Here is a 23,582-nt window from a genome sequence, read left to right as displayed (position 1 = left end):
ACTCCCCTTTGTGTTTCTTTTCTTCCCCCTCCCTTTCTCTCTCCCCTCTTCCCCGCAACTTCCTCACCTTTTCATGAATTGAAGACTGGAAAATAAAACATAACCCAAAAGTAATTGACAGCTCGTGTCAGGGAAAACGCGTCAATAATTGAAGACTGGAAGTTTCAGCGACACTTCCTCACCATTTCATGAATTCACATTGGATTCAAAGCAAAGAAAAAGCCTTTTACATTTTGGTCACTCACACCCAAAACTCTTCAAGTAAGACTCATCTTTTTTCTGATTATAGCCAAACACTGAAACAATTATGTTGGCTTCCATAGCCAACCAACGAGCCTCTTCTTCCTCTGCTTCCTTCACCAATTCATGGAAACACCACGTCTTCCTGAGCTTCAGAGGTTTGGACACTCGCTCCAATTTCACAGGCCATTTGTATAGCGCTTTATGTCAACACGGCATTAACACCTTCATGGATGATGATAATCTCAGAAGAGGAGAAGAAATATCAAGGACGCTTCTCACAGCAATTGAAGAATCAAAGATTTCTGTCGTTGTGTTCTCTAAAAACTATGCCTCTTCAAAGTGGTGCTTGGATGAACTTGTTAAGATTCTTGACTGCAAAGAATCAAAAGAACAACTTGTCATCCCAGTTTTTTACAAGGTGAATCCATCAGATGTACGGAATCATAGAGGTAGTTTCGGGGATGCACTGGCTAACATGGAGTGTAAATATAAAGATAATATGGAGAAGGTCAACAGATGGAGGGCAGCTCTTTCACAAGCAGCAAATTTGTCAGGGTTCTCTCTCTTGGACGAGTAAATTTCTAACCCCCTTACATAATGCTTGTTATTTTGTTTTGTTTGTAATAAGTATAGCTGTACTCTGGTTCTTAGTGTAGAAGAAAGTTCTTCATTTTGATCCCAAAAAAAAAATAAAGTAATTACTATTTATTTGTTAAAAGAAATCAATGAACATAATTTTTTGATGTCAATAATTAATTAATAGTGTGAAAATTATTAAGGTTATACTACTAATATTGTCAATTTTATTTTACTATTTTTTGCTGTTTTTTGTTACTATTTTATTTTACTACTAATATTGTCAATAATTGAATTTGGATTTGGCCTTTTAACTTTAGTAAAAGGCATGTATTTATTTAGTTTTATGCTTTTCTCTGTTTTAATTAATGACTTAGCTAATCCTAGTCCTGTCTATCTTAAGGGCATTACATTTTCATTTGCGAAGAACTGCTTTTGTCAATGGGGTGTAATTTTTTTGAAAAGATGTTCACTCTCTATCTCTGTCTCTATCTAAACTAGGGACAAGAAGTATGTAGTTCTAGTAGCGACTGGAAGTTTCAATCTCTGTCTCTACCTACTTATAATAAATTAATTTTCTCCGTTTCAAAAATTATACTACTAAATAGTTGAAAAATATAAGATCGTGTATTTTAAAAATAAAACTAGTTTTGATTCCAATTCTTGACAAACTTTAATTGGAATCAGTTTTATAAGAGTTAATTTATTCATGGTTGCTCAAAATTCTCTTCTTTTTTCTTTTCTATTTTATATAGAAATGCCATGTCACTAAATGCTTCATATTCTTTTCAATTGGCAGGCATCAATCTGAATCTAAGTTTATCCAAAACATCATTGAAGAGATTTCAAAACACGTATTAAACCGTGTGTGTTTGGAAGTGGCAGAGCATCCAGTTGGAATGCAAGCTCAAGTACAAGTTATGAATAAGCTTTTAGATTTGAGGGAAGAAGAAGATGTTCGTATGGTAGGGGTATGGGGAACTGGTGGAATTGGTAAGACCACAGTTGCTAAAGCTGTTTATAATTCAATTGCCCATGAATTTGAAGGTTGTTCCTTTTTGGCAAACGTTAGAGAAAGGTCAATGTCGCATGAAGGTTCAGTCGGATTACAAGAGAATCTTCTTTCTGACATTCTAAGGGTAAACAATTTAAAGGTGACCAATGTTGATAAAGGAGCTGTTGTGATACGGGAAAGGTTGAGTTGTAGAAAGGTTCTCTTGGTTCTTGATGACGTGAATGACATGGACCAGTTACAAAACTTAGCTGGGGCATGTGAATGGTTTGGTGCAGGCAGTAGAATTATCATAACAACAAGGGATAAGCAACTGTTAACTGCTCATGATGTTAATTTAATACATGAAGTCAAGATTTTAGATGATGATAAAGCTCTTGAGCTCTTTAGTTGGTATGCCTTCAAAAGAAGTGGGCCTCCTTTTGGTGATTATGTGAAACTTGCAGAACGTGCAATACGCTATGCTCAAGGCCTTCCTTTGGCTTTGAAAGTTCTTGGTTCTTGTCTATATGGTGGAAGTATTGATAAATGGGAAGCTGCATTGGATGGTTTCAAAAGCAAGAAAATTCAAGATGTTCTCAAAATAAGTTACAATGCATTGCATCGTAGCGTACAGGAGGTTTTCCTTGACATCGCATGTTTCTTTAAGGGTAAAAGTAGAAACTATGTGACAGAAGCTTGTGAGCTAAAAACTAGATATGGCATTGATGTACTCATACAAAAGGCCCTCATAAGTGTTGAACATGGAGTTTATATTCAGATGCATGACTTACTAGAAAAGATGGGTAAGGACATAATTGAGCAGGAGTCGCGCATTGAACTCGGAGAACGTAGCAGATTGTGGTTTCATGAAGATGTCGAGCATGTCCTAACTAATAACACAGTAAGTAAATTAAATTTTATATGTGAGTGTATTGTTTTATTTAATTCAATAACTAACACATGTTGTGTGTTAAGTATAATAATTTTTTAAAATTATAAATACCTTTTAACACCTAGTACATTTTTCTTTTTTCTATTAGGGAACAAATAAAATCACAGGCATCGTGTTAAATTTCCCCAAACAAGATGATGAGATATTCTTGAATGTTGGCAGAAGCTTCTCGAAGATGAAAAATCTTAAAATTCTCATAAACTACAATGTATACCTTTTTGGAGACCCCAGTTCTATCCCAAACAATTTGAGAGTGCTTGAATGGCATGGATGTCCGTTCCAATATTTTCCAGGCAATTTTCTTCAAAAGGCACTATTTGTGCTCAATCCGTTCCGCATGCGCATCAAACAACTAGGGGAGGGGTTGAAGGTACTTTAAACTCTCTCTCTTCCCATATTATGTTTAAGAGGTCTCGTTTATTAACTGATGTATGCTGTAAATTTCTTTAATGCTATCCATTTGATTTTTATTATTTTTAATTTCACAGCATTTGACAAAGTTGACATCTCTGAATTTCGAGGGATCGAAATTCCTAATTGAAATCCCCGACCTTTCCAACAGCCCAAACTTAAGGTACTTGAATGCGAGTCGTTGTAGGAGTCTAGTCGAGGTTCATCCATCTGTTGGAAATCTTGATAAACTTGTAGTATTGGATTTTAGTTTCTGCAGTGAACTTACGAAGTTTCCAAATAAAGTTAGGTTGAAATCTCTGAATTTTTTTGGTCTTTTCCGTTGCATAAAGTTGGAGAGTTTCCCAGAAATTGTAGACAAAATGAAATCCTTAGATGAATTGGACTTAGGGATAACTGCTATAAAAGAGTTGCCTTCATCAATTGGAAATCTCATTGGGCTGCAAATGTTGTACTTATCTGGAAGTGCTATAAAAGAGTTGCCTTCATCAATTGGAAGTCTCATTGGGCTGCAAGAATTGTACTTATCTAAAAGTGCTATAAAAGAGTTGCCTTCATCAATTGGAAATCTCATTGGGCTGCAAAGATTGGACTTATCTGCAAGTGCTATAAAAGAGTTGCCTTCATCAATTGAAAATCTCATTGGGCTGCAAAGATTGGACTTATCTGAAAGTGCTATAAAAGAGTTGCCTTCATCAATTGGAAATCTTATTGGGCTGCAAGAATTGTACTTATCTAAAAGTGCTATAAAAGAGTTGCCTTCATCAATTGGAAATCTCATTGGGCTGCAAAGATTGGACTTATCTGAAAGTGCTATAAAAGAGTTGCCTTCATCAATTGGAAATCTCATTGGGCTGCAAAGATTGGACTTATCTGAAAGTGCTATAAAAGAGTTGCCTTCATCAATTGGAAATCTCATTGGGCTGCAAGAATTGTACTTATCTAAAAGTGCTATAAAAGAGTTGCCTTCATCAATTGGAAATCTCATTGGGCTGCAAATATTGTACTTATCTGAAAGTGCTATAAAAGAGTTGCCTTCATCAATCGGAAATCTCATTGGGCTGCAAATATTGAGCTTATCTGAAAGTGCTATGAAAGAATTGCCTTCATCAATTGGAAATCTCATTGGGCTGCAAATATTGAGCTTATCTGAAAGTGCTATAAAAGAGTTGCCTTCATCAATTGGAAATCTCATTGGGCTGCAAAGATTGTACTTATCTAAAAGTGCTATAAAAGAGTTGCCTTCATCAATTGGAAATCTCATTGGGCTGCAAGAATTGAGCTTATCTGAAAGTGCTATAAAAGAGTTGCCTTCATCAATTGGAAATCTCATTGGGCTGCAAATGTTGTACATATCTGGAAGTGCTATAAAAGAGTTGCCTTCGTCAATTGGAAGTCTCATTGGGCTGCAAGAATTGTACTTATCTAAAAGTGCTATAAAAGAGTTGCCTTCATCAATTGGAAATCTCATTGGGCTGCAAAGATTGGACTTATCTGCAAGTGCTATAAAAGAGTTGCCTTCATCAATTGGAAATCTCATTGGGCTGCAAAGATTGGACTTATCTGAAAGTGCTATAAAAGAGTTGCCTTCATCAATTGGAAATCTCATTGGGCTGCAAGAATTGTACTTATCTAAAAGTGCTATAAAAGAGTTGCCTTCATCAATTGGAAATCTCATTGGGCTGCAAATATTGAGCTTATCTGAAAGTGCTATAAAAGAGTTGCCTTCATCAATTGGAAATCTCATTGGGCTGCAAAGATTGTACTTATCTAAAAGTGCTATAAAAGAGTTGCCTTCATCAATTGGAAATCTCATTGGGCTGCAAGAATTGAGCTTATCTGAAAGTGCTATAAAAGAGTTGCCTTCATCAATTGGAAATCTCATTGGGTTGCAAGAATTGTACTTATCTAAAAGTGCTATAAAAGAGTTGCCTTCATCAATTGGAAATCTCATTGGGCTGCAAAAATTGGACTTATCTAAAAGTGCTATAAAAGAGTTGCCTTCATCAATTGGAAATCTCATTGGGCTGCAAAAATTGGACTTATCTCACTGCGCTTGAATTATTAAATTTAGAAGGATGTGACAACCTTGCAAATCTGCCACAAAGTATTTATGGGTTGCAAAATCTGGAGCATATTAATCTCAATCGGTGCCCAAAACTTGTCACACTTCCGAACAACTTGATCTCTGAAGTTTTATCGAGCGCATAATCACTTCCTTTGGAGGTTCGAACCAAATCATACAGTTCATTCAAGGGCTGCTCGTTGAAATTGTGTTTTGAAGAGTGCAATGTATCCTACATCAATTTTTGTTGGTGGTCCCACTTATTGAGTATTAATCTATCCTACAGCAATTTTGTCAGTCTTACTGTGTGCATTAGCAAATATGTCAACTTGCGGTATCTTGATTTGAGGGGTTGCAAGAGGCTTGCAGAAATTCTAGTACAACTTCCAGCGTTTATAGCAACGATCGATATGGGTGATTGCATATCACTGGAAAGATTTTCAAAATTGTCAAAGATATTGGAAGACGGAGACATGCAAGGCATTAGTTACATGGACTTGTCTAATTGCCATAGGCTATGCGATAATCTAGGGTTGGACGTTTCAAAGATGGCAAAATTATTTATTGAGGTGACTTATTTATCTCTTTTCTATATAATTACTATGCATACATTACATGTATTGTTAATACTATACTATGTACGCTGCACGCATGACTAATTAATAATAATATATATGTCTGTATTGTGTTGTGTTACAGATGAAGAGGAGTGAGTGGATTACCGTTAATCTACCTGGCAATGGCAGTGAAGTTCCAGAGTGGTTCACTTTTAGTAATTACTTTGATGACTATGATGAGAGTAAATTTGATTACATTGATGATGGAGGCAGGACTGTTCGTAAATACAAACTTCCTATTGAAATTCCTTGGACTTCCGTATTGGAGAAGACAAAATTGGTTTTGTGTGCTGTTTGGGAAATTATGGAATCATTTGTTAGCCCTTGTGACCTTGAATTGAATTGTATGATTATCTTGATACGGTGGATGTGTCTGGAGGAGAGATAGGGGCAGGTAATGTGTGGCTGGAATGGATTCCATTATCATTTGCTCACAGGCAGCTGTCTCGTAGTTTTCGAGTTACTGTTTACGGCAAAGGGTTGCGCATCAAAAGCATTGGGGCCCACCTGGCTCCTATCAGTATGTCAAGGGATGGTGATGATGATGGCAAACATAGAAGAATTCTAAGTTAATTACGTTTTGTGTACTCTCTTAGGTGTTGATGCTGAAAACTTACTTCGACTCTAGACCAAAAGGTGAGTGGCTTTCCTACGATGTTGAAAACTTACTTTGAATCTAATGCCACGAGTTTATTTTAACAATGTGAGAGCGCTTTTTTTTGTGATTCAGTTGGCATGTGATCTTACATGACTGATATAACTGAGTATATGAGTAGGCTGTTCGCTCACGCCTCATTTGTTTTTATCTTGCAGATCATTAAGTGAGTCATTTTCCTCTAGGAAGAGATTATAAGCTGGGTGCCCCAAGTGTCCTTTTTGTATCTTTAGCATGTCCTTACTTTCAGATATTTCTATTTTTGAATGCCTCTTGGCGAGACACCTCAAGACGACTTCCTCTTGATATAATGACCTTGTGTTGTATTGTTAGTCCTAATATGAACCCCGTGATGTCTTTACATTTATTGTTTTGCTATTTTCTTATGTAACAATGTCAGTATGTATGTGCTGAAGAATGTAAAAATACATAAATTCATACAGATGACATTTGGTAATTGGGTGTCACACGTAAGTAATCAAGGCGCCGGTTTGATTAACTAAGCGTGAATTATTGAACACAAAACTACCACGTACATGTTATAGGTGGCCTCGTCCCGTAACCAATTCTAATCTTATTCCTTTTTCTTTCTTCTTAGGGTTAGGTTTTTTTTTTCTTTCTTCAAATTCGTCAATTAATCTTTAATCAACTGCAATTGATTGTTATTTGCAGGAGGCAAGAGCGGTTGGAGTTCTTGTATGATTCGGGATTGGCCGTTGGGCGCCCTGGTGGTTCCGATAGTTTCAAAACCCTTGAAGCCTTACCCAAGACCGAAGAAGCGCCTTCCTCCTCTGCCGCCTCCAAGGTAATTGTATTTATGATCTTTAATTTCCCATTTGTGTGCATCAATGATATTGCATAAAATGTAGTGCAACTACAAAATCATGTTTCTTATGATCCTTTGTGACTAGTGATTCTCCAGCAGCAGTCATCAGCATCTGTGCCAGGAGCTCTGTTCGAAGAAAAGCCTCAATCTGCCAATGATGCTTGGAGGAAGCTCCACTCGGATCCTTTGCTTATGATTCGGCAGCGTGAGCAGGAAGCCCTTTCTCGTATTAAGAACAATCCTGTCCAGATGGCGATGATTTGCAAATCTGTAAGTTTGTCTTTTTTTACTTTTCTCTTGCTCACTAATCAAGAATAAATTAGTTATGCCAGACAGCATAGTTAGACATGACTTGATGATTTTGGGTCTTTTGCTGAGTTTATCAGGGTTTTAGTAGATGTCCATGATTAGTTTAAGAGAATGTTTGACGTGTATATGCTGATCATTTTTTTTTTTTTCAATAAAAGGTTGAAGCAAAGAAGCCCGCAGAGAAACTGCATGACAAGAAGGAACATCAGAAGAAGAAGCACCATACTGGTGCTTCAAAGCATAGCAAACATTCATCATCCATACAAGCATCAGATTCAGAAAATGACACTGCTGAAGTGGAAAGGAGGAAGAGTGGTCATCGTAAGATATCAAAGTATGTTCAGCATTCAGATTCGGAAGATGAATCACGTAAAAGAGCACGTCGACATGAGAACACTGTCAAGCATTCAGATTCAGAAGATGAATCACGTATCAGAGCACATCGAAGTGGGAAGAAGCCTGTTAAGCATTCAGATTCTGAAGATGAATTCCGTTACAGAACACGGAGAAGTGAGAAGAACCATGTTAAACATTCAGATTTAGAAAATGAATCACATAACAGAGCACGTCGAAGTGGTAAGAATCCTGCTAACCATTCAGATTCCGAAGATGAATCGCATTACAGATCACGGAGAAGTGTGAAGAACCATGTTAAACATTCAGATTTAGAAGATGAATTACATAACAGAGCACGCCGAAGTGGGAAGAATCCTGTTAACTATTCAGATTCCGAAGATGAATTGCGTTACAGAGCACGGAGAAGTGAGAAGAACCATGTTAAGCATTCAGGTTCAGAAGATGTATCACGTAACAGAGCACATCGAAGTGGGAAGAACCCTGTAAAGCATTCAGATTCCGAAGATGAATCCCGTTACAGAGCACATCGAAGTGAGAAGAACCATGGTAAACATTCAGATTCAGAAGATGAGTCACATAAAAGAGCAGGTCGAAGTGAGAAAAACCTTGTTAAGCATTCAGATTCGGAAGATGAATCACGTAACAGAGCAGACTGAGCTGAGAAGAATCAGTCCATAAAAATTGGAAGAGATGATGGTCAAGGTGATGCCAAGGGAAAACATGACAATTTAGAACTAGAAAAATACCCCATGAAAGGTCGGAATGAATCACACTACAAGCGTCGAAATGTTGCTCCTAAACTTTCAGAAGAAGAAAGAGCTGCTAGGCTAAAGGAGATGCAAATAGATGCCGAGTTGCATGAAGAGCAAAGATGGAAGCGATTGAAGAAGGCCGAGGAGAATGATGCACTGGAAGCTACCCAGGCTGTCAAATCCAGTGGTAGGAACTTCTTGGATGCTGTTCAAACTAGTGTTTATGGTGCTGAGAGGGAAGGAAGCTCAACAATTGAGGAGAGTGTACGCCGCCGAACACATTATTTGCAGGGCAGATCTGAAGCAAGTGAATGCAATGCTTTTCGTCGGTAATGCTGTTGTGTTTTGTTGTTTATCCAGTTCCATTAATCCAGGTGTTCTATACTTTACCCCATTGTTCTGCGTATGTTTTCATATAACAATGGTTGTTTCCTCTCCGTGTGTAATGATTTTTATTGAATGTTAAGTTGCAAAAATGATCGAATTTTTTTTCCTTTCTATTTTTAATTAAATGGAAAAGAAAGATATTAATCAATTTCTCCACCCAAACATAATTCCGGCCATTTCAATTAGCTGTAGTGAATTGATGCGTGTTTAGTTCTTGTTTGGTGTTTCTTGTTTTGGCTTTGTGCCTTTCCTTGCTGGTTGTTTGCAGGGTTGTTTTTGTTTTGTTTCCTGTGGCTTCTGTTTTTGTGGGTGGATTTCCTGTCCACTCTTTTGTCCCCTTTTTCCAAAAAACAAAAAACAAAAAAACAAAAAAATTATCCTCTTCAGTCTTTGAATAAAAACGGGAGCCGTTATCCAATCATTGCGTTGTTAAATAAAATGTTTCTTAATAAAAAGGAAAATCACAGGTTTAAATATAAAACAGAAATCGTGAAGTTACTGGCTTACAGGCAACCTAAGACCAAAGCAAATTCCTACGGAAGTTTTTACAATGGCTTACATTTACCATTCTTTGCACTAGTTTGTAAAGTGGGAATTGAAAATAAGATTCTGCACTTTTTGGGTTAAATTAAAAGATTAAAAAAAATGCTTTACGAAGTCGCGCCTAATATCAGTCCAGGCCAAAGGTCAAGACATCAGGAAAAATTAGTAAAAACCCCCCAAGAACTTCCAAGTTTTTCTCAATGAACCTAGGAAATACTCTTATGCGACCCTAAATGGGTCTTTTTGATGAGTTTTTGGGGCTCAAGTTGAGGGCTTACTGCTAAATGCCTCAGCAAATTGAGGGTTTAAAACAAAACAACAACAAAAGTCAAGGGCTTAAAAATATTTATGACAACGTGTTGCTCTGGGGACTTACTTAAAAACCCCTTCCTTTTCTCATTTCAACAATATCGTTACAATACTCCGAATAATTTCAGTCTGTTAATTTGTAAACGTACGGGACAACACTGGAATCTGGAAGCTATTTTACATGTGTGATTAGTATCACAAGTGTTACACAAGTCATTGTTCAGAAGCATCACCATGGAGTTCTGAGCGCATCTGCTCTACAAGTATTTTTTCAATAGCATCCACAAAGGTCGATGGAGTCTGTCGAATTCGTACAGCCAACGAATTTGCCAATTCCTAAACAATCAACAATTATGCAACCAAAAGAAGGGAAAAGTTCAGCAAAAAAGAACCAGGCATTGCAGTGGACTTTACCATTTTTTATTTTATTTTGTGAAATTTTGAATTTATACATGTAACAGAAAGACACGACACTAGGAACCAAAAGAGACCACAAGAAAACATAATGCACAATTATTTGAGAAAACACATAGTACGAAGAAACTATTATTGTAGAGACAATACATGAATGTCTGCAAGAACAATTACATGCTTAGAGGATCTGAGTTTGCATCAACACTTAGCCTTTCTTTCATATTATTGAAAATATAATAAACTTGTATGAAATCTAATAGCTTTTTTGGTATGAACAATTCACATTTTTGTATATTTTTACATAAGCTCAAACTGGTTCAAAAGAAACCAAAATATCCAAATTTTAAGCTCACTAGGCATGCTGGCTACTGCCATCAATTTGATGAAATTTCTCAAATATACACGAAATAGTCAACAGCATTGTAAACAAAGATCTGTCAGTTTTTCACCCTAGCATTTCTGCATATGTATTTTCTTATTGTTCTTACATTTTTAACGCATACTGCTTGTGTACTTTGGTTTTTCCCTGCTAAAAATAAACAAATTATTGCACTATCCAAGAAAATCTATATAAAAAACTCCACGATTAAATTATGTTGTTTATTTACTTTTCCATCCAGGAACCAGACCTTAATACAAAAAGGTCGGCATGTATGCTTATGACAAGGAGACAGCATATTAGAACAAAATTAATTGGAGATAACATAAAATATAACTACTTGATTTAGGTGACTTCGAGATATAAAATTCATGGGCAAATTGATGCATTCCAAATGAGTCTTTTAACATATGAGAATTTGAAACTAGATACATCCACCCCGAAGTAAGGAAACTAGTAAGAGATAAGGAGGTGTACACTGACCTGAACCTTGCACAGAAAACTTAAAGAAATTCCCTTTGAATGTTGATCAGAGCTCTTGAGGTATATCAGTTTCAATGGAGAACTTAACAATGGCCAACACTGAGGGACCTTGATGAATGCATCAACTCCTCCAACCACATGAGCTACTACTGTCTCATCTTTATCCAAGTACTCCAATGAGTGTCTGCATGGATTGATGCATTCCAAATGAAAATATTCGGAATCATTATTAAAAATATGGAATTCAATTATCTTGGAAAATATTTAAGAGCATAATGAATACATAGACTAAAATTGCTAAGGAAAATGTCTCACCTTGATTTGTTTGCACTTTTTACTACCAGTCGCCTCATGGTGCATAGAACTATTCTGTCTTGCACTTTTGTTACAAACCACTGCAATGAAGATTTCCTGCAAAGTGGATTTGATGAACTCAATAAAACAATATACTGAATTTTTTTATTTTTTTATTTTTCATAAATCGCACCTTTTGTGGAAAAGTAATCAGAAATAAGGTCACCAAGTATTTATACTTATTCATAAGAATATTGAACCCTACACTCACTCCCATATTCAGCAGATAGAAGAACTTGAGCCAATTGAGCAAGTATAGAAAGATAGAAAAGCCAACAACTACTATCTGATCATATGACAGGAATCAAGTTGAGAGAGCACATAATTCAAAAGAAATGTCAAAGATTAAAAAAATTAAAAAACTTTAGAGAGAGAAAACCTATTAAAAATATGACTAGGTAACGCAAGTGTGCGTGTGTGTTGTGATTGGGTCGATAGTTTCTGCTGTCTGCCAGGTCCTGAATTCAATCACGGAAATCTGTCCTTTATTTTAGAGGGATTTGTTTGCTAAATGCCTTTTAATTATTGAAGTGCTACCAGTTGCAGTAGAGGAAATATATATATTTTTTAAACAAAAACAAAGAATACCATGACAACAACAACAAAGAAAGAAACAAATTTTAGAAATCATAAGACGGGTACTGGAAAAACAAACCTCAAAAACTTTGCAGCATCAAGAACATCGTTTATGTATACATCATTTGGAAAAATCTGGAAAATGAGATATCATCAGCAATGTATTTAAAAGATCCAGAGTATAGTGCTCATAATAAATTCGAGAGCAGTACCAACTCATTTAAAAGATGCACAGGGTGTTGAGATTACTTCTTTCTTCATTGTCATGTCACAATGAAAAAATACTCACCCCATCCACCTTTGACAAAGCAAAAAAGAAAAAGAAACATAATTGCAATTTCATCCCTCTATGAAATTACATAAGAGAAAATTTTATATTTTTTTTTGGAAAGAACATTGAAGGGCCTGGCATGGCATCACCCTTGGGTGGAGCACTGCAATGTCAGCCCAAGCCATGTAGGCACTGCCAACAGTGGCCAGCACCTGCCACCATGGTTCAGCAACAGATGGGCGCATCCCATGAGTGCTATATTGTCTTTGATGTTATAGTAATACCTCTAATTGTAAGCTTTATTAAACAATGACACTAATGAAGAAAGATGTCCTGAGATAATCATGTTTTGATACCTCAACATTCCTTAAACCCATAGTCCCCTCCAGAAGTTCAATTAGCAGCTCATGATTTACTTCAGATGGCTCAGTGGCATCTCCAACTTTTTTTGGGGAGAAAAGGTCTTCCAACTTTGGAATGTATGTCCTAAGTGACAACCTAACGCAGTTTCCCTCAAAAGCAATGACCTTAAGACCTGTAACTGCATCCTCAATCTGTTCTGTGTTGTCAAGCCTGCATCAATCAAACAAAAAACTTAAAGTATAAGAGAATAACTCTATAACAAGCTAAATGAAATACACACTCACACAAAAATAAGGTCAAAGTGGCATAATTACCATTTAAGTGTACAATCTAAATCCTGTAAAGACTTCAAAATTATATTGTTCTTCTCAATCTGATTTTCAAGTTCCAGTAGCTGCAAGTTAAACACAAGATATCTTAAAATGGTAAAAAGGTTATGGAAATTTCTTTAACAAGCTAACTCCTTACATAAGAATCAAGACCCTCAAAATGTCTGTATGTATTATTTCAGCCTGAACTAATATAATACCCTAGAAGCAAACAGTGTTGAATAATATGATTTTGAATGAAACCTCAAACTTGTCTGCATTCACATTCATCGGATCCAACAGATCTTTCCCACGTTTATGGTAATCAACATCTGCACCCAATTTTGCATTCTCCAGATCCTACAAATGGTACACAGCTATTATCTTGAAAGATTTCATATGTGATTTCCAAATAAAATTCAAACATTCCCAACTTATGGAAATAAAGGTATCATATACAACCTGGGGGGTGAGGTAGTCAAGCAAAAGTGAGAAAATGATAAGAACAAAGAAACAACCAACAAGGGATCACATAATGTGCAGATTACTACACCAAGGAAATCTAGGAACCTTCAACAACTGTAACATTAAAGGGATAAAGGGATAAATTACAACATGTGTATACACCAGATAACTGTAATTAAATTCAACCTCTATTCACAGACTTGTAAGAAAGAGCAGGTTATAGGTCTCCATTCAAACCCATTTGTATCAAACAAATTGGCTTGCATGCCTTGTCATACTACCAAAGACTGATCCAAAAAAAACTAATAATGTTTCACCAACGGAAAACCAACCTTTTCTTCAACAAAATCTAATGAACATTTCAACTGTGCAAGATCAGTGCCAAGTCGATTAAAATCTGCATATACGAAAGAAAAGGTCGAAAAATAAAAAAACATCATACATTAAATATCAATGCACATTGGCGTGGAACACTAAAGACTGAATCTTCACCTTCCCCATGGGATCGAATGAGATCCTCAATTTCATTTGAGACCTTGGTGCTCTCAGCCTCCACAGAGTTGAGCTCCTGCTCAAAACGTCCTAAGTATGCTTCTAACAAAAATTGGACAAATCCCATAGTGCAGTAAGTTCTAGTACTAAATGTCACAAACCCACTAGCAAAATCGATTGCCCAGTAAAGAAAAACACAGTGACAGAGAGATTAGAGGAGAAGTTACCAAATTCTTGATCCTCTAAGAGACCAACATCAGAGCATTCTGATACCATCTGTTCAACTCTGTTCTGCACATTCACATGGAGAGTTAGGGAAATGCAAGGAGTTGTGCAAATTGGACGAAAAATGGGATTAATTTCAAGAAAACCTGGAGGAGGAGACCGCAGTTTCTGATTAAATCATCAGAATCTGAAGGGGATAATTCTGAGGCATCGTCTTGGCGACAACTTTCGATAATCTCTTCCAGCTCTCTCACTTGTCTTCAAATTTAAACACAAAATAAACAAAAAAGTAAATCCAATATACACAGACAGACAGACAGACAGACAGAGACCTCTGAATGGTGTTAAGGTCGAGTGGTTCTGAAGAAGGAATTGGGTCTTCTTCCATGTTCTTTTCTCTCTTTTTTGCTCCCGCCCCGTGTAGCTCCCGCCCTGTGTAGTGTACACACCGAAATGCAGCGAGCGAAATTCAAAATTAGAGAGAGAAAGAGAGAGAGAGAGAGAGAGAGAGAATTTACCGAAAAATCTGCCAATTTTTGGGCTTGGGTGGAAATTTGGGCCGACCAGTTGGACTTAGAATCCAGAGGCCGAACTTTCTTTTGATCCAATTTAGCCTTTTCTTTATCCAATTTATCCCCTTTTTCTTATGCAATCTTAGGGCATGTTTACGTATCAGTAATGGAGAAAGTAAGGAATCAGAGAATTTAGGAATCGGGGAAGTACTGAATCGGTATGGAAAGAATCATTCTCATTAAGCTGTTTACTAAACATATGGAATTAGCAAAGGAATGAGGTTGATTCCCATTGTTATTGTTTACTAATTTTCATGAATCAGAATTCAAATTAATTTGATTACTAAAATGTCCTGCACATTTTCACCATAGAACATATATAATTCTCAAATTGGCTAAGGAGACCAAACTAATCTTGCAGCAAACCAGTAAGGCGGTGTAAACATGATGAATCAATATGCTGAACAAAATGAATAGCAACAACCCAGTTCAATGATAATGTTAATAACACCTTTGTCTAGAGCCAATTTCCAATGAAAAAATAAACTCCTATATATATATCTTTCACCTATATGACTAGTAAACAATCAAATAATAATACCTACATAATCTTCATACTACCAAAAAAAAAAAGATATACAATCTCCACAAAAGTCATTCACCCATTACTAGTACTCATCAATCACAATCACTGTAAGCCATGCTCCATAAAATTAAATACACAATCTTGTTTTTCTTCATCAGTCATGGTAAAGAAGACCCGCAGCAAATCGTGCTCTTTGGCTAAAATGTTGGTGACACACACACACACACACACACATATATATATATATATATATGCATTGAAAAAGAAGTTGGTCTTTGAACTTCTTAGCGTGAGTTTTTTTATTTATTTAAGGGTTTGGGGTGTTTTGGAATTATGGTAAAGTGATAAGGGTATTTTTGGAAGTTAATAAGGGAAAACAGGAATGGGAATCATATTGACTACCCCCAACTAGTTGATTTGATACCTAGTTTTGAGGGGATGTGATTACGGATTTTGAGGTGGGGTCCACTTATTTTTTCATTCCTGATTGCAAGTAAACGCAGGGAAAGTCAAATGGAAATCATTCCATTTCCTCTCATACCCATTACTGATACATAAACATGCCCTTACATCTATAATAAGTGTGGGTTCCAGCACTACTTGATCCATAAATGTTTATTTTATATTTTGGTATACAAGTGATATTAGGGAGTGGGAATCAAACATAGGACTTTAGGTGTATGGGTAAATGCTCTTAACCACTTGAGCTACAAGACTTCAGAAAAACTGGTTAAACATGCCAAAATTGGTTTAGTTTTGGAAAATTTCCTTCTTTTTCTTTTATTTTTTATTTTTTGGTGCTACGGAGGGCAAAAGCCCAAACAAACTTTTTCTTTTATTTTAATACAACACCCTTTCAGTTTTTTTTTTTCAGTTTTGGCAGGAAGCGGGCATTCAAACTTAATATCTCAATTAATATTGGGAAGAAAAGTATCACTAGATTGAGACACGGTTGCAACTTGCAACAAGAAGGGAACTTCCATTTATACTGAATGCCAATTACAATTTGTAATAAAACAATGTCATCACACCCTATGTGGGTGAGTGGGAGATGTAATAAAACAATGATTATGCACTAATCCTTGTTTTATGGCACTACACAAATTAAGGCACTTAGCCTTGTTTTATGGCACTACACAAATTAAGGCACTTAGCCTTGTTTTATGGCACTACACTAATCCTTGTTTTAAGGCACTAAACCTTGTTTTAAGGCACTACCAACTTAAGCACTAGTGTATGTTTTATGCTCTCTTGAGATGAGCTAAAACAACTCCTATAAATAGATGGAGTGTGTGCAAGTGAAGAGATGATGAGAAGCATTAGTGCATACTCTCTAAGTTGGTGTGTGTGAGACAAGAAGTGTGAGTGCATATCAAAGAGTTGTAGTGAGTTTTACACCCACAAAGAGAGAAACCTCATATCTCCCTAAACACTCTCCTTTAGGCAATTCACCAAGAGCCTTGGTCTTGGGTACGTGGAATCAATGGAGTAACTTTCATAGCCAATCCAACGACCTTGGAGACGAAGAACGTGTAGAATCTTGTTGGCGTGTTCGTGACGTGGAAGCATCACGGTGGGCTAGTAATTGCAAGCGGTTTTTCACTTGGAATCTTCCGCAAGGTATGCAGTACCTTATTCCGAATATATATTAACGATTATTAACAGTGGTATCAGAGCTTGTATGCTTGCTTTTCGCCATGTTATGATGCATGAGAATGTGTTTTTTTTCTTCCACAAGAACTACCATGAAAGCATGAACCAAGAAACTTCGTTTTTTGTTTGATTGTTTTTTTGATGTTTTCTTTCCATAAAGTATGTTCCTCTATGTGATGAGAACTTACCTTTAAATTTTCGTACAATTTAAAGAAGTGGTTTAGGAGAAAAATTGAAACCAAAGAGCATGAAAAACAGTTTGTTTTCGAGTTTTTTAGAGCATGTTTGTATGCTGTTAAATTGTTTTTCAATGCTGTTTCTTTGCCTTAGCATATTCTCTGTTGCATGAGCTTTCCAATGATATATCGTATGCGTCATTTGGATGCATAACGAAGGAGATAGAGGTCTCCAAAGATGGCCAAATGATCATGAAAATCTGGAAATTTTTTCTGGAAATTTCAGCAAGATGAATAGTGTTCTTCGTGAACAGTGTTTTTTGTGAATACATCCTCTTTGAAGGCGCGTGAGAGCACGTATGCCCTTTGTAGAGCTTCATCTTAGACATACGGAATCCAATCGTGGACTCCTTCCGTCTATTTTTCTAAAAATCATTTGGCTAAGTATCACTTGGAATAAATGAATAATTGTTTGTTTATGAAGTTGCAACATAATGACATGTCATTTAGAAACTAAATATGTTATTAAGTTGTTCATATTTAGCATGCCAAATATGGACTTAAGATTGGTTGAGTTAATTTATGGGTCATACTAGTGGAATTGACTACCCAAAAATGTGTGATGTCTAGGCAAGTTATTTAGGAAACACCTTTGGTGTTTAAGAGGAAATGGTATTTAAGCGAGTTCATCTCCACCACTACTCCCGAAACTTACCTGGTCACATTTTTTCGGTGGACTTTCATTGGTTAACCTATTAAATGGATTCCCAATTTTAGATCTATGAGAGGCCCATGCGCTTTTATGAAACTGCGCAAACATTTGTTTGGTTGGAAACTTTGTGTTTTCTAAGTAGAAATTTGTTTAAAAGTAATTGAAAATGTTTATTTAGACTTGCTTTTTTGGGTGATGATTATAAGCATAGCAAATTTTCGAGTCCAAATTTGTAAGGAAGGATAATTCTTTTCAATTTATTTTTGAAACAAATAGAAATGTGCAAAACACTAATACTAAAGTCAATCCTTGTGTGTTATAGATAATGGCCACCAAAAATGTTGTTGCTGACCTAAATAAGGGAGACAAACTTGAGGGTACCAACTATGATATTTGGCATAGGAAAATTCAATATCTCTTGAATGAGCAGGAGTTATTGGAAACATTAACCAATTCAATGGTCGAACCTGAGGTTGGGCAAACGGCCCAACATCGCCGTGATCTTGAAGCTTATCAGACTTGGTTCAAAAAGGATCGTTGTGCGCGCTTTACTATGCTAAGCAGCATGCACAATGATCTTATTGGGGGATATGAAAGCTACCCTACTGCCAAGGCTTTATGGGATCAACTAAAGTTTGATTTTGGTGGTACGTCCACCACTCGACTTAGAAGTTTGGTCCTGAAGTTTGAGGTATACCGCAAAAATCCTAAGCACACGATTCATGAGCACTTAAGGGTGCTTTCTAGCATGATACGTGACTTAAAGGCTGCTGGAAATACCCTCACTGATGAGCAGCAAGTGCAGGCAGTCATCAGATCCCTGCCAGATTCATGGGGCTCCATGAAACAAATCATGACACATAATGAGAATATCAAGAATTTTTCTGATATTTCTCGTCATGTTGAGCTAGAATCGGAGCGCCAAGAGGCGACCAATGCTACTGCCCTTTTCGCCCAGGGTGGCACGTCTAAGACTAAATGGTCTAAGCGTAAAGGAAAAGGAAAGACAGATAAGCAGGATGGGGCAAACAAGCTTGCACCAAAGGATGACAACAAAACCAAGCGCCGTCGGGGCAAGCGTGGTGGGAAGAAAGACTTGTCCAAAGTCAAATGCTATAACTGTGATAAGAAGGGTCACTTCGCTCGTGATTGTACTGAGCCGAAGAAGGTATCTTTCTTGACTAAACCTTCCCACATATATGTATGTGAACATGTTTTAGTTGCTAATACGTCCTCTGGGTGGATTGTAGATACGGGAGCAACCAAACATGTGACTCGAGATCGAGAAGGTTTTTTGGATTATCGACGAATTCCAAAGGGCACCTCTGGTGTGTTCATGGGTGATGGAAGCCATATAGAAGCTTTGGGAGTTGGTTCATATCAACTTCAGATGCGCAATGGGCGCACATTGCTCCTCAATAATGTGCTCTACGTTCCTGGAATTCAGCATAATCTATTTTCAGTTTTAGAGTGTTTGCGTGATGGATATTGTTTTAAGTTTTCTTCTTTTGGTTTGAATGTGTTATTGGATGGTACAATTGTTGGTCATGGTTTTTTAAGGAATAACTTCTTTTATTTGGATTTGAATGATTCCGATTACTCATCTTCTTATATAGCTTATGCTGATGTACATGTTGATTCTGCAACTTGGCATGCTAGACTAGGACATATAGGACGTGATAGGATGACAAGGTTAGCTAGAGAAGGTCTTTTAGGCTCACTCGCTAAAGTTGACCTACCTATATGTGAATGTTGTCTGGCTGGTAAAGCTATAAGAAAGCCTTTTGGTAAGGCTAAGAGAGCTACTCAACCGCTAGAGTTAGTTCACTCGGACATTTGTGGACCTATGAGTGTGAAGGCACGTCATGGCGCCTCTTATTTTCTCACATTTATTGATGATTACACGCGATATGGTTATGTCTATCTGATCGCTCACCGCTATGAAGCCTTGGATTGTTTCAAGCGTTTTATAGCTGAGGTTGAGAATCAGACAGAGAAGAGTTTAAAGGCTCTTCGCACAGACCGCGGACGCGAGTACTTATCTGAACAGTTTAAAGAACTATGTGAAAATAAGGGGATACGCAGACAACTTACTGTTCCTTATACACCGCAACAAAATGGTGTTGCGGAGAGAAGGAATAGAACTTTATTAGACATGGTTAGGTCTATGATGGCGCAAGCTAATCTCCCAATTTCGTTTTGGGGAGATGCAATATTAACTGCTGCCTACATTCTTAACCGAGTGCCTTCCCAATCAGTCACTTCAACCCCTTATGAATTATGGAAAGGCGAAAAGCCCAATTTGGGGCATTTGCGCCCTTGGGGATCAGCTGGTTTTGTTCATAATACTTTCCACAAGCATGGAAAGCTTGGCCCTCGAGGTAAAAAACATATCTTCATAAGGTATTGCGAGCCCTCGAAAGGCTATGTGATGTATGGTGAACATGCTGATGGAGGAATGACTGAAATAGATTCCCGAAATGTGAATTTCATAGAGAATGATTTTCCTAGCATTGGTGATGCCCAAAAGAATCTTGACCTCCATGAGTTGGAAGGAAGTGAAGATATTTCACAATCTTTAAGCGAGGATGGGGAATTGACTCCTAATCCAGTAATCGCTAAAGAAAGTGACAATGATCTGCAACCTAGTGGGAGTATACCAAAGGATGGTACACCACTAGAAACTCAAGATTTAATGGTGCGCAAGAGCAAACGAGGAAATATTCCCCGTCGATTTTTTGAAATTGAAGGGGAAACTTTCTTGTGTACTCCAATAGATGAAGAAGAGCCTGCTTCTTATAAGGAAGCGCTATCATCTTTAGCTAGTAAAGAGTGGATGACTGCTATGCAAGATGAGATAAGCTCAATGGACAAAAACAAGGTCTGGGAGTTAGTTGACCTTCCGCCTGGGCGCAAGACCGTTGGAAACAAATGGGTCTTGAAAATCAAACGCAAAGCGGACGGTTCAATTGACAAATACAAGGCACGTCTTGTGGCGAAAGGCTATACTCAAAGAGAGGGTATAGACTATGATGATACTTTCTCCCCTGTGGTGAGATTTGCATCTATTCGCCTAATCCTCGCTATTGTCGCACAAAAGGATTTGAACCTTTTTCAAATGGATGTTAAGACTGCATTTCTCAATGGAGATCTAGACGAAGAGATCTATATGGATCAACCAATGGGTTTTGAGGTCAAAGGACAAGAGCGCAAAGTTTGCCGTCTCAAACGTTCTATTTATGGCCTCAAACAAGCGTCTAGACAGTGGAACATTAGATTTCATACCTCAATCATCTCCTTTGGTTTTGAGATGGTTGAAGAAGACCACTGTGTGTATCTAAAACGATCCAAGGAAGATGTTCAGATTCTTTCATTGTATGTTGATGACATTCTCATAGCAGGAAATGACATGGATTCCATTGTCGCCACTAAGAAGTGGTTGTCCGCAAAGTTTGAAATGAAGGACATGGGTGAAGCAAATTATGTGCTAGGAGTGAAAATCATAAGAGACCGTTCAAAAGGACTTCTTGGTTTGTCTCAAGAGACTTACATTAAGAAGATACTTGAACGTTTTCGTATGCATCACTCCAAACCCATAGACACACCAATGGAAAAAGGATGTGTCCTAACCCTTGACCAATGTCCTAAAAATGATGAGGAAAGAAACCAAATGACCAAAGTTCCTTATGCATCTGCGATAGGAAGTCTAATGTACGCTATGTTGTGTACACGGCCAGACATCTGTCATGCAGTTGGTATGGTGAGCCGTTATCAAAGTAATCCTGGACCTGCTCATTGGAAAGCAGTAAAGAGAATTTTTCGATATCTGCAAGGTACCGCTGATCTTGTCTTATGCTACCATGGTGGCGATTTGAGACTTAGAGGTTACAGCGATGCAGATTGGGCCAATGACAGAGATGAACGCAAATCCACCTCTGGTTATGCTTTTATACTTGGAGGTGGAGCTATCTCTTGGTGTAGCAAGAAACAGTCTTGCATAGCCCTATCCACAATGGAGTCGGAATATGTTGCTTGCTCAGCAGCAGTTCAGGAAGCTGTTTGGTTAAGAAGATTCTTGCAACGACTAAACTATACAGCCAAAACTTGTGAGGCAGTACTTGTTTACTCAGATAGTACATCTGCTTTGGCATATGTAAAGGATCCAAAATACCATGGAAAATCCAAACACATAGATGTCAGATATCACTATATCAGACAGAGCGTAGCACAAGGAGAAGTTATATTAAAGCATATCTCAAGTGGCAATATGGTTGCTGATCCTCTCACTAAACCCATTGCTAGAGATGTGTTCCTTTCTCATATTAGGAGTATGGGACTACGAAGGTTTTAATATACCTATTTTGTAATTGACTTTATTATTAATGCAATGTTAATCGTTTTTTCCATGGTACTTGTTCTAGAATGATTGATATGGTTTTTGCACAAAGATTTGTCACCAGGCTTGAGTCAGCCCACTCACATGGGAGATTCACCTTGGCGCTGAGATAGCGAGCAAGATGAGACATTTGTGTTATGTTCTAAAAAGCTTAGACAACATATTATGACATATATGTATATCTGCGCCCAAGTAGGCAGCAAGATAAAACACTTCTCTAAATGTCGCCTTAGTTGGAGCTAAGATGAGACCTTGAAAAAGGAAAGAGGTCGATCATAGAAAATTGCCATAAAATCTATGAAGCCTGTATTGAGCCGAATGTGAGATTCCAGACAGGCACCGAGAGGGTGACTGAGACTAGAACTCAAGTTAGACATTTGTGTAATGTCTAGACTAAGATTCGTATGACGTATGTCCAATTCTTGGACAAGTGACATGCTCATTTTATGAGAATACGTCATAGCATACATTTTATACTGTATGTGCTAGTTGCGATCGACAGTGGGAGCGATGAATGAATCCCTGCTTCATCACTATGTGAGCCACTTGGATCATTAATTAAGATCCTAAAAATGTACCCTTAGTTGACTTTAGCCTATGTCATGAAGAGGATGCTTGATGTTGCTACTTTAGCTTGTTTTCCTAGGATCAATTATAAGGTCTCAAGGGGCATGTCTAAGAAAGCAGTTAAGTCTAGTTGGATTGATATAAGCGCTTAAGGAAGGCTGTTCGACAATACACCATGTTTTTGTGACTCATAGCTGGCCAGCGTCTATGTCATATTTGTTGTTGACGTGTCATGAGTACAAAACATATTTGGGGTGAAGCACTGCTTTTATGAGGGGTTAAGAGTGCTGATACTGGTGTAGTCTGAATAAGTCTGGGGTATGTACGAGATGATTTCAAATGATGCACTTTTATTAGTTTGGTGATGACTTAATAAAATGTGCTCTTGTAGCTGTACGTTTTTTCTTGCAAGGTCGCACGACCCATTTCCTGTATGAGAAGAAGAGTGTATAGAAGAGGTTTAAGATGATTATGAGGTTATCACACCCTATGTGGGTGAGTGGGAGATGTAATAAAACAATGTCATCACACCCTATGTGGGTGAGTGGGAGATGTAATAAAACAATGATTATGCACTAATCCTTGTTTTATGGCACTACACAAATTAAGGCACTTAGCCTTGTTTTATGGCACTACACAAATTAAGGCACTTAG

At 37.4% G+C, this 23,582-nt stretch overlaps 1 protein-coding gene and 2 pseudogenes across 5 annotated transcripts; 2 read left to right on the top strand and 1 right to left on the bottom strand.

Annotated features, from left to right (window-relative positions):
- LOC110773938 (uncharacterized) lies at positions 1–7,318 on the top strand (annotated as a pseudogene). The gene is made up of 6 exons (XR_015836678.1): positions 1–816; positions 1,619–2,714; positions 2,854–3,135; positions 3,254–5,810; positions 5,941–6,494; positions 7,186–7,318. The product of XR_015836678.1 is annotated as an uncharacterized LOC110773938 (transcript).
- LOC110773942 (uncharacterized) lies at positions 7,078–9,259 on the top strand (annotated as a pseudogene). The gene is made up of 3 exons (XR_015836668.1): positions 7,078–7,318; positions 7,425–7,609; positions 7,807–9,259. The product of XR_015836668.1 is annotated as an uncharacterized LOC110773942 (transcript).
- Positions 9,260–10,032: 773 nt separating this feature from the next.
- Positions 10,033–14,788, bottom strand: LOC110773941 (uncharacterized). Of its 3 annotated transcripts, XM_088255280.1 has the most exons (13): positions 14,659–14,788; positions 14,473–14,584; positions 14,329–14,392; positions 14,102–14,203; positions 13,942–14,006; positions 13,409–13,504; positions 13,151–13,230; positions 12,830–13,046; positions 12,282–12,337; positions 11,588–11,683; positions 11,273–11,456; positions 10,899–10,936; positions 10,033–10,332 (listed from the first exon to the last, which is right to left on the bottom strand). In XM_088255280.1, the coding sequence occupies exons 1-13, from the start codon at positions 14,712–14,714 to the stop codon at positions 10,254–10,256; spliced, it is 1,245 nt and encodes a 414-aa protein (XP_088111406.1). In that variant the 5' UTR covers positions 14,715–14,788; the 3' UTR covers positions 10,033–10,253. The 3 variants fall into 3 exon arrangements, with proteins under 3 accessions (XP_088111406.1, XP_088111399.1, XP_088111401.1); XM_088255273.1 differs by lacking the exon at positions 10,899–10,936; XM_088255275.1 differs by lacking the exon at positions 10,899–10,936 and having other exon boundaries at positions 14,102–14,200.
- Between the last annotated feature and the right edge of the window lie 8,794 nt (positions 14,789–23,582).

This window comes from Prunus avium, chromosome 1, assembly GCF_965620075.1.
Source record: "Prunus avium chromosome 1, drPruAviu1.hap1.1, whole genome shotgun sequence".
Lineage (NCBI taxonomy): Eukaryota > Viridiplantae > Streptophyta > Magnoliopsida > Rosales > Rosaceae > Prunus > Prunus avium.
This window is presented reverse-complemented; position numbering and strand designations above follow the sequence as displayed.

Coding starts and splice junctions, on each gene's coding strand:
- LOC110773941 (XM_088255273.1), bottom strand. CDS start 14,714: ATGGAAGAAGACCCAATTCCTTCTTCAGAACCACTCGACCTTAACACC. Junction 14,204..14,328: donor CTTAGAGGATCAAGAATTTG/GTAACTTCTCCT, acceptor AATTTTTGTTAG/AAGCATACTTAGGACGTTTT. Junction 13,047..13,150: donor TTAGATTGTACACTTAAATG/GTAATTATGCCA, acceptor TGATTGATGCAG/GCTTGACAACACAGAACAGA.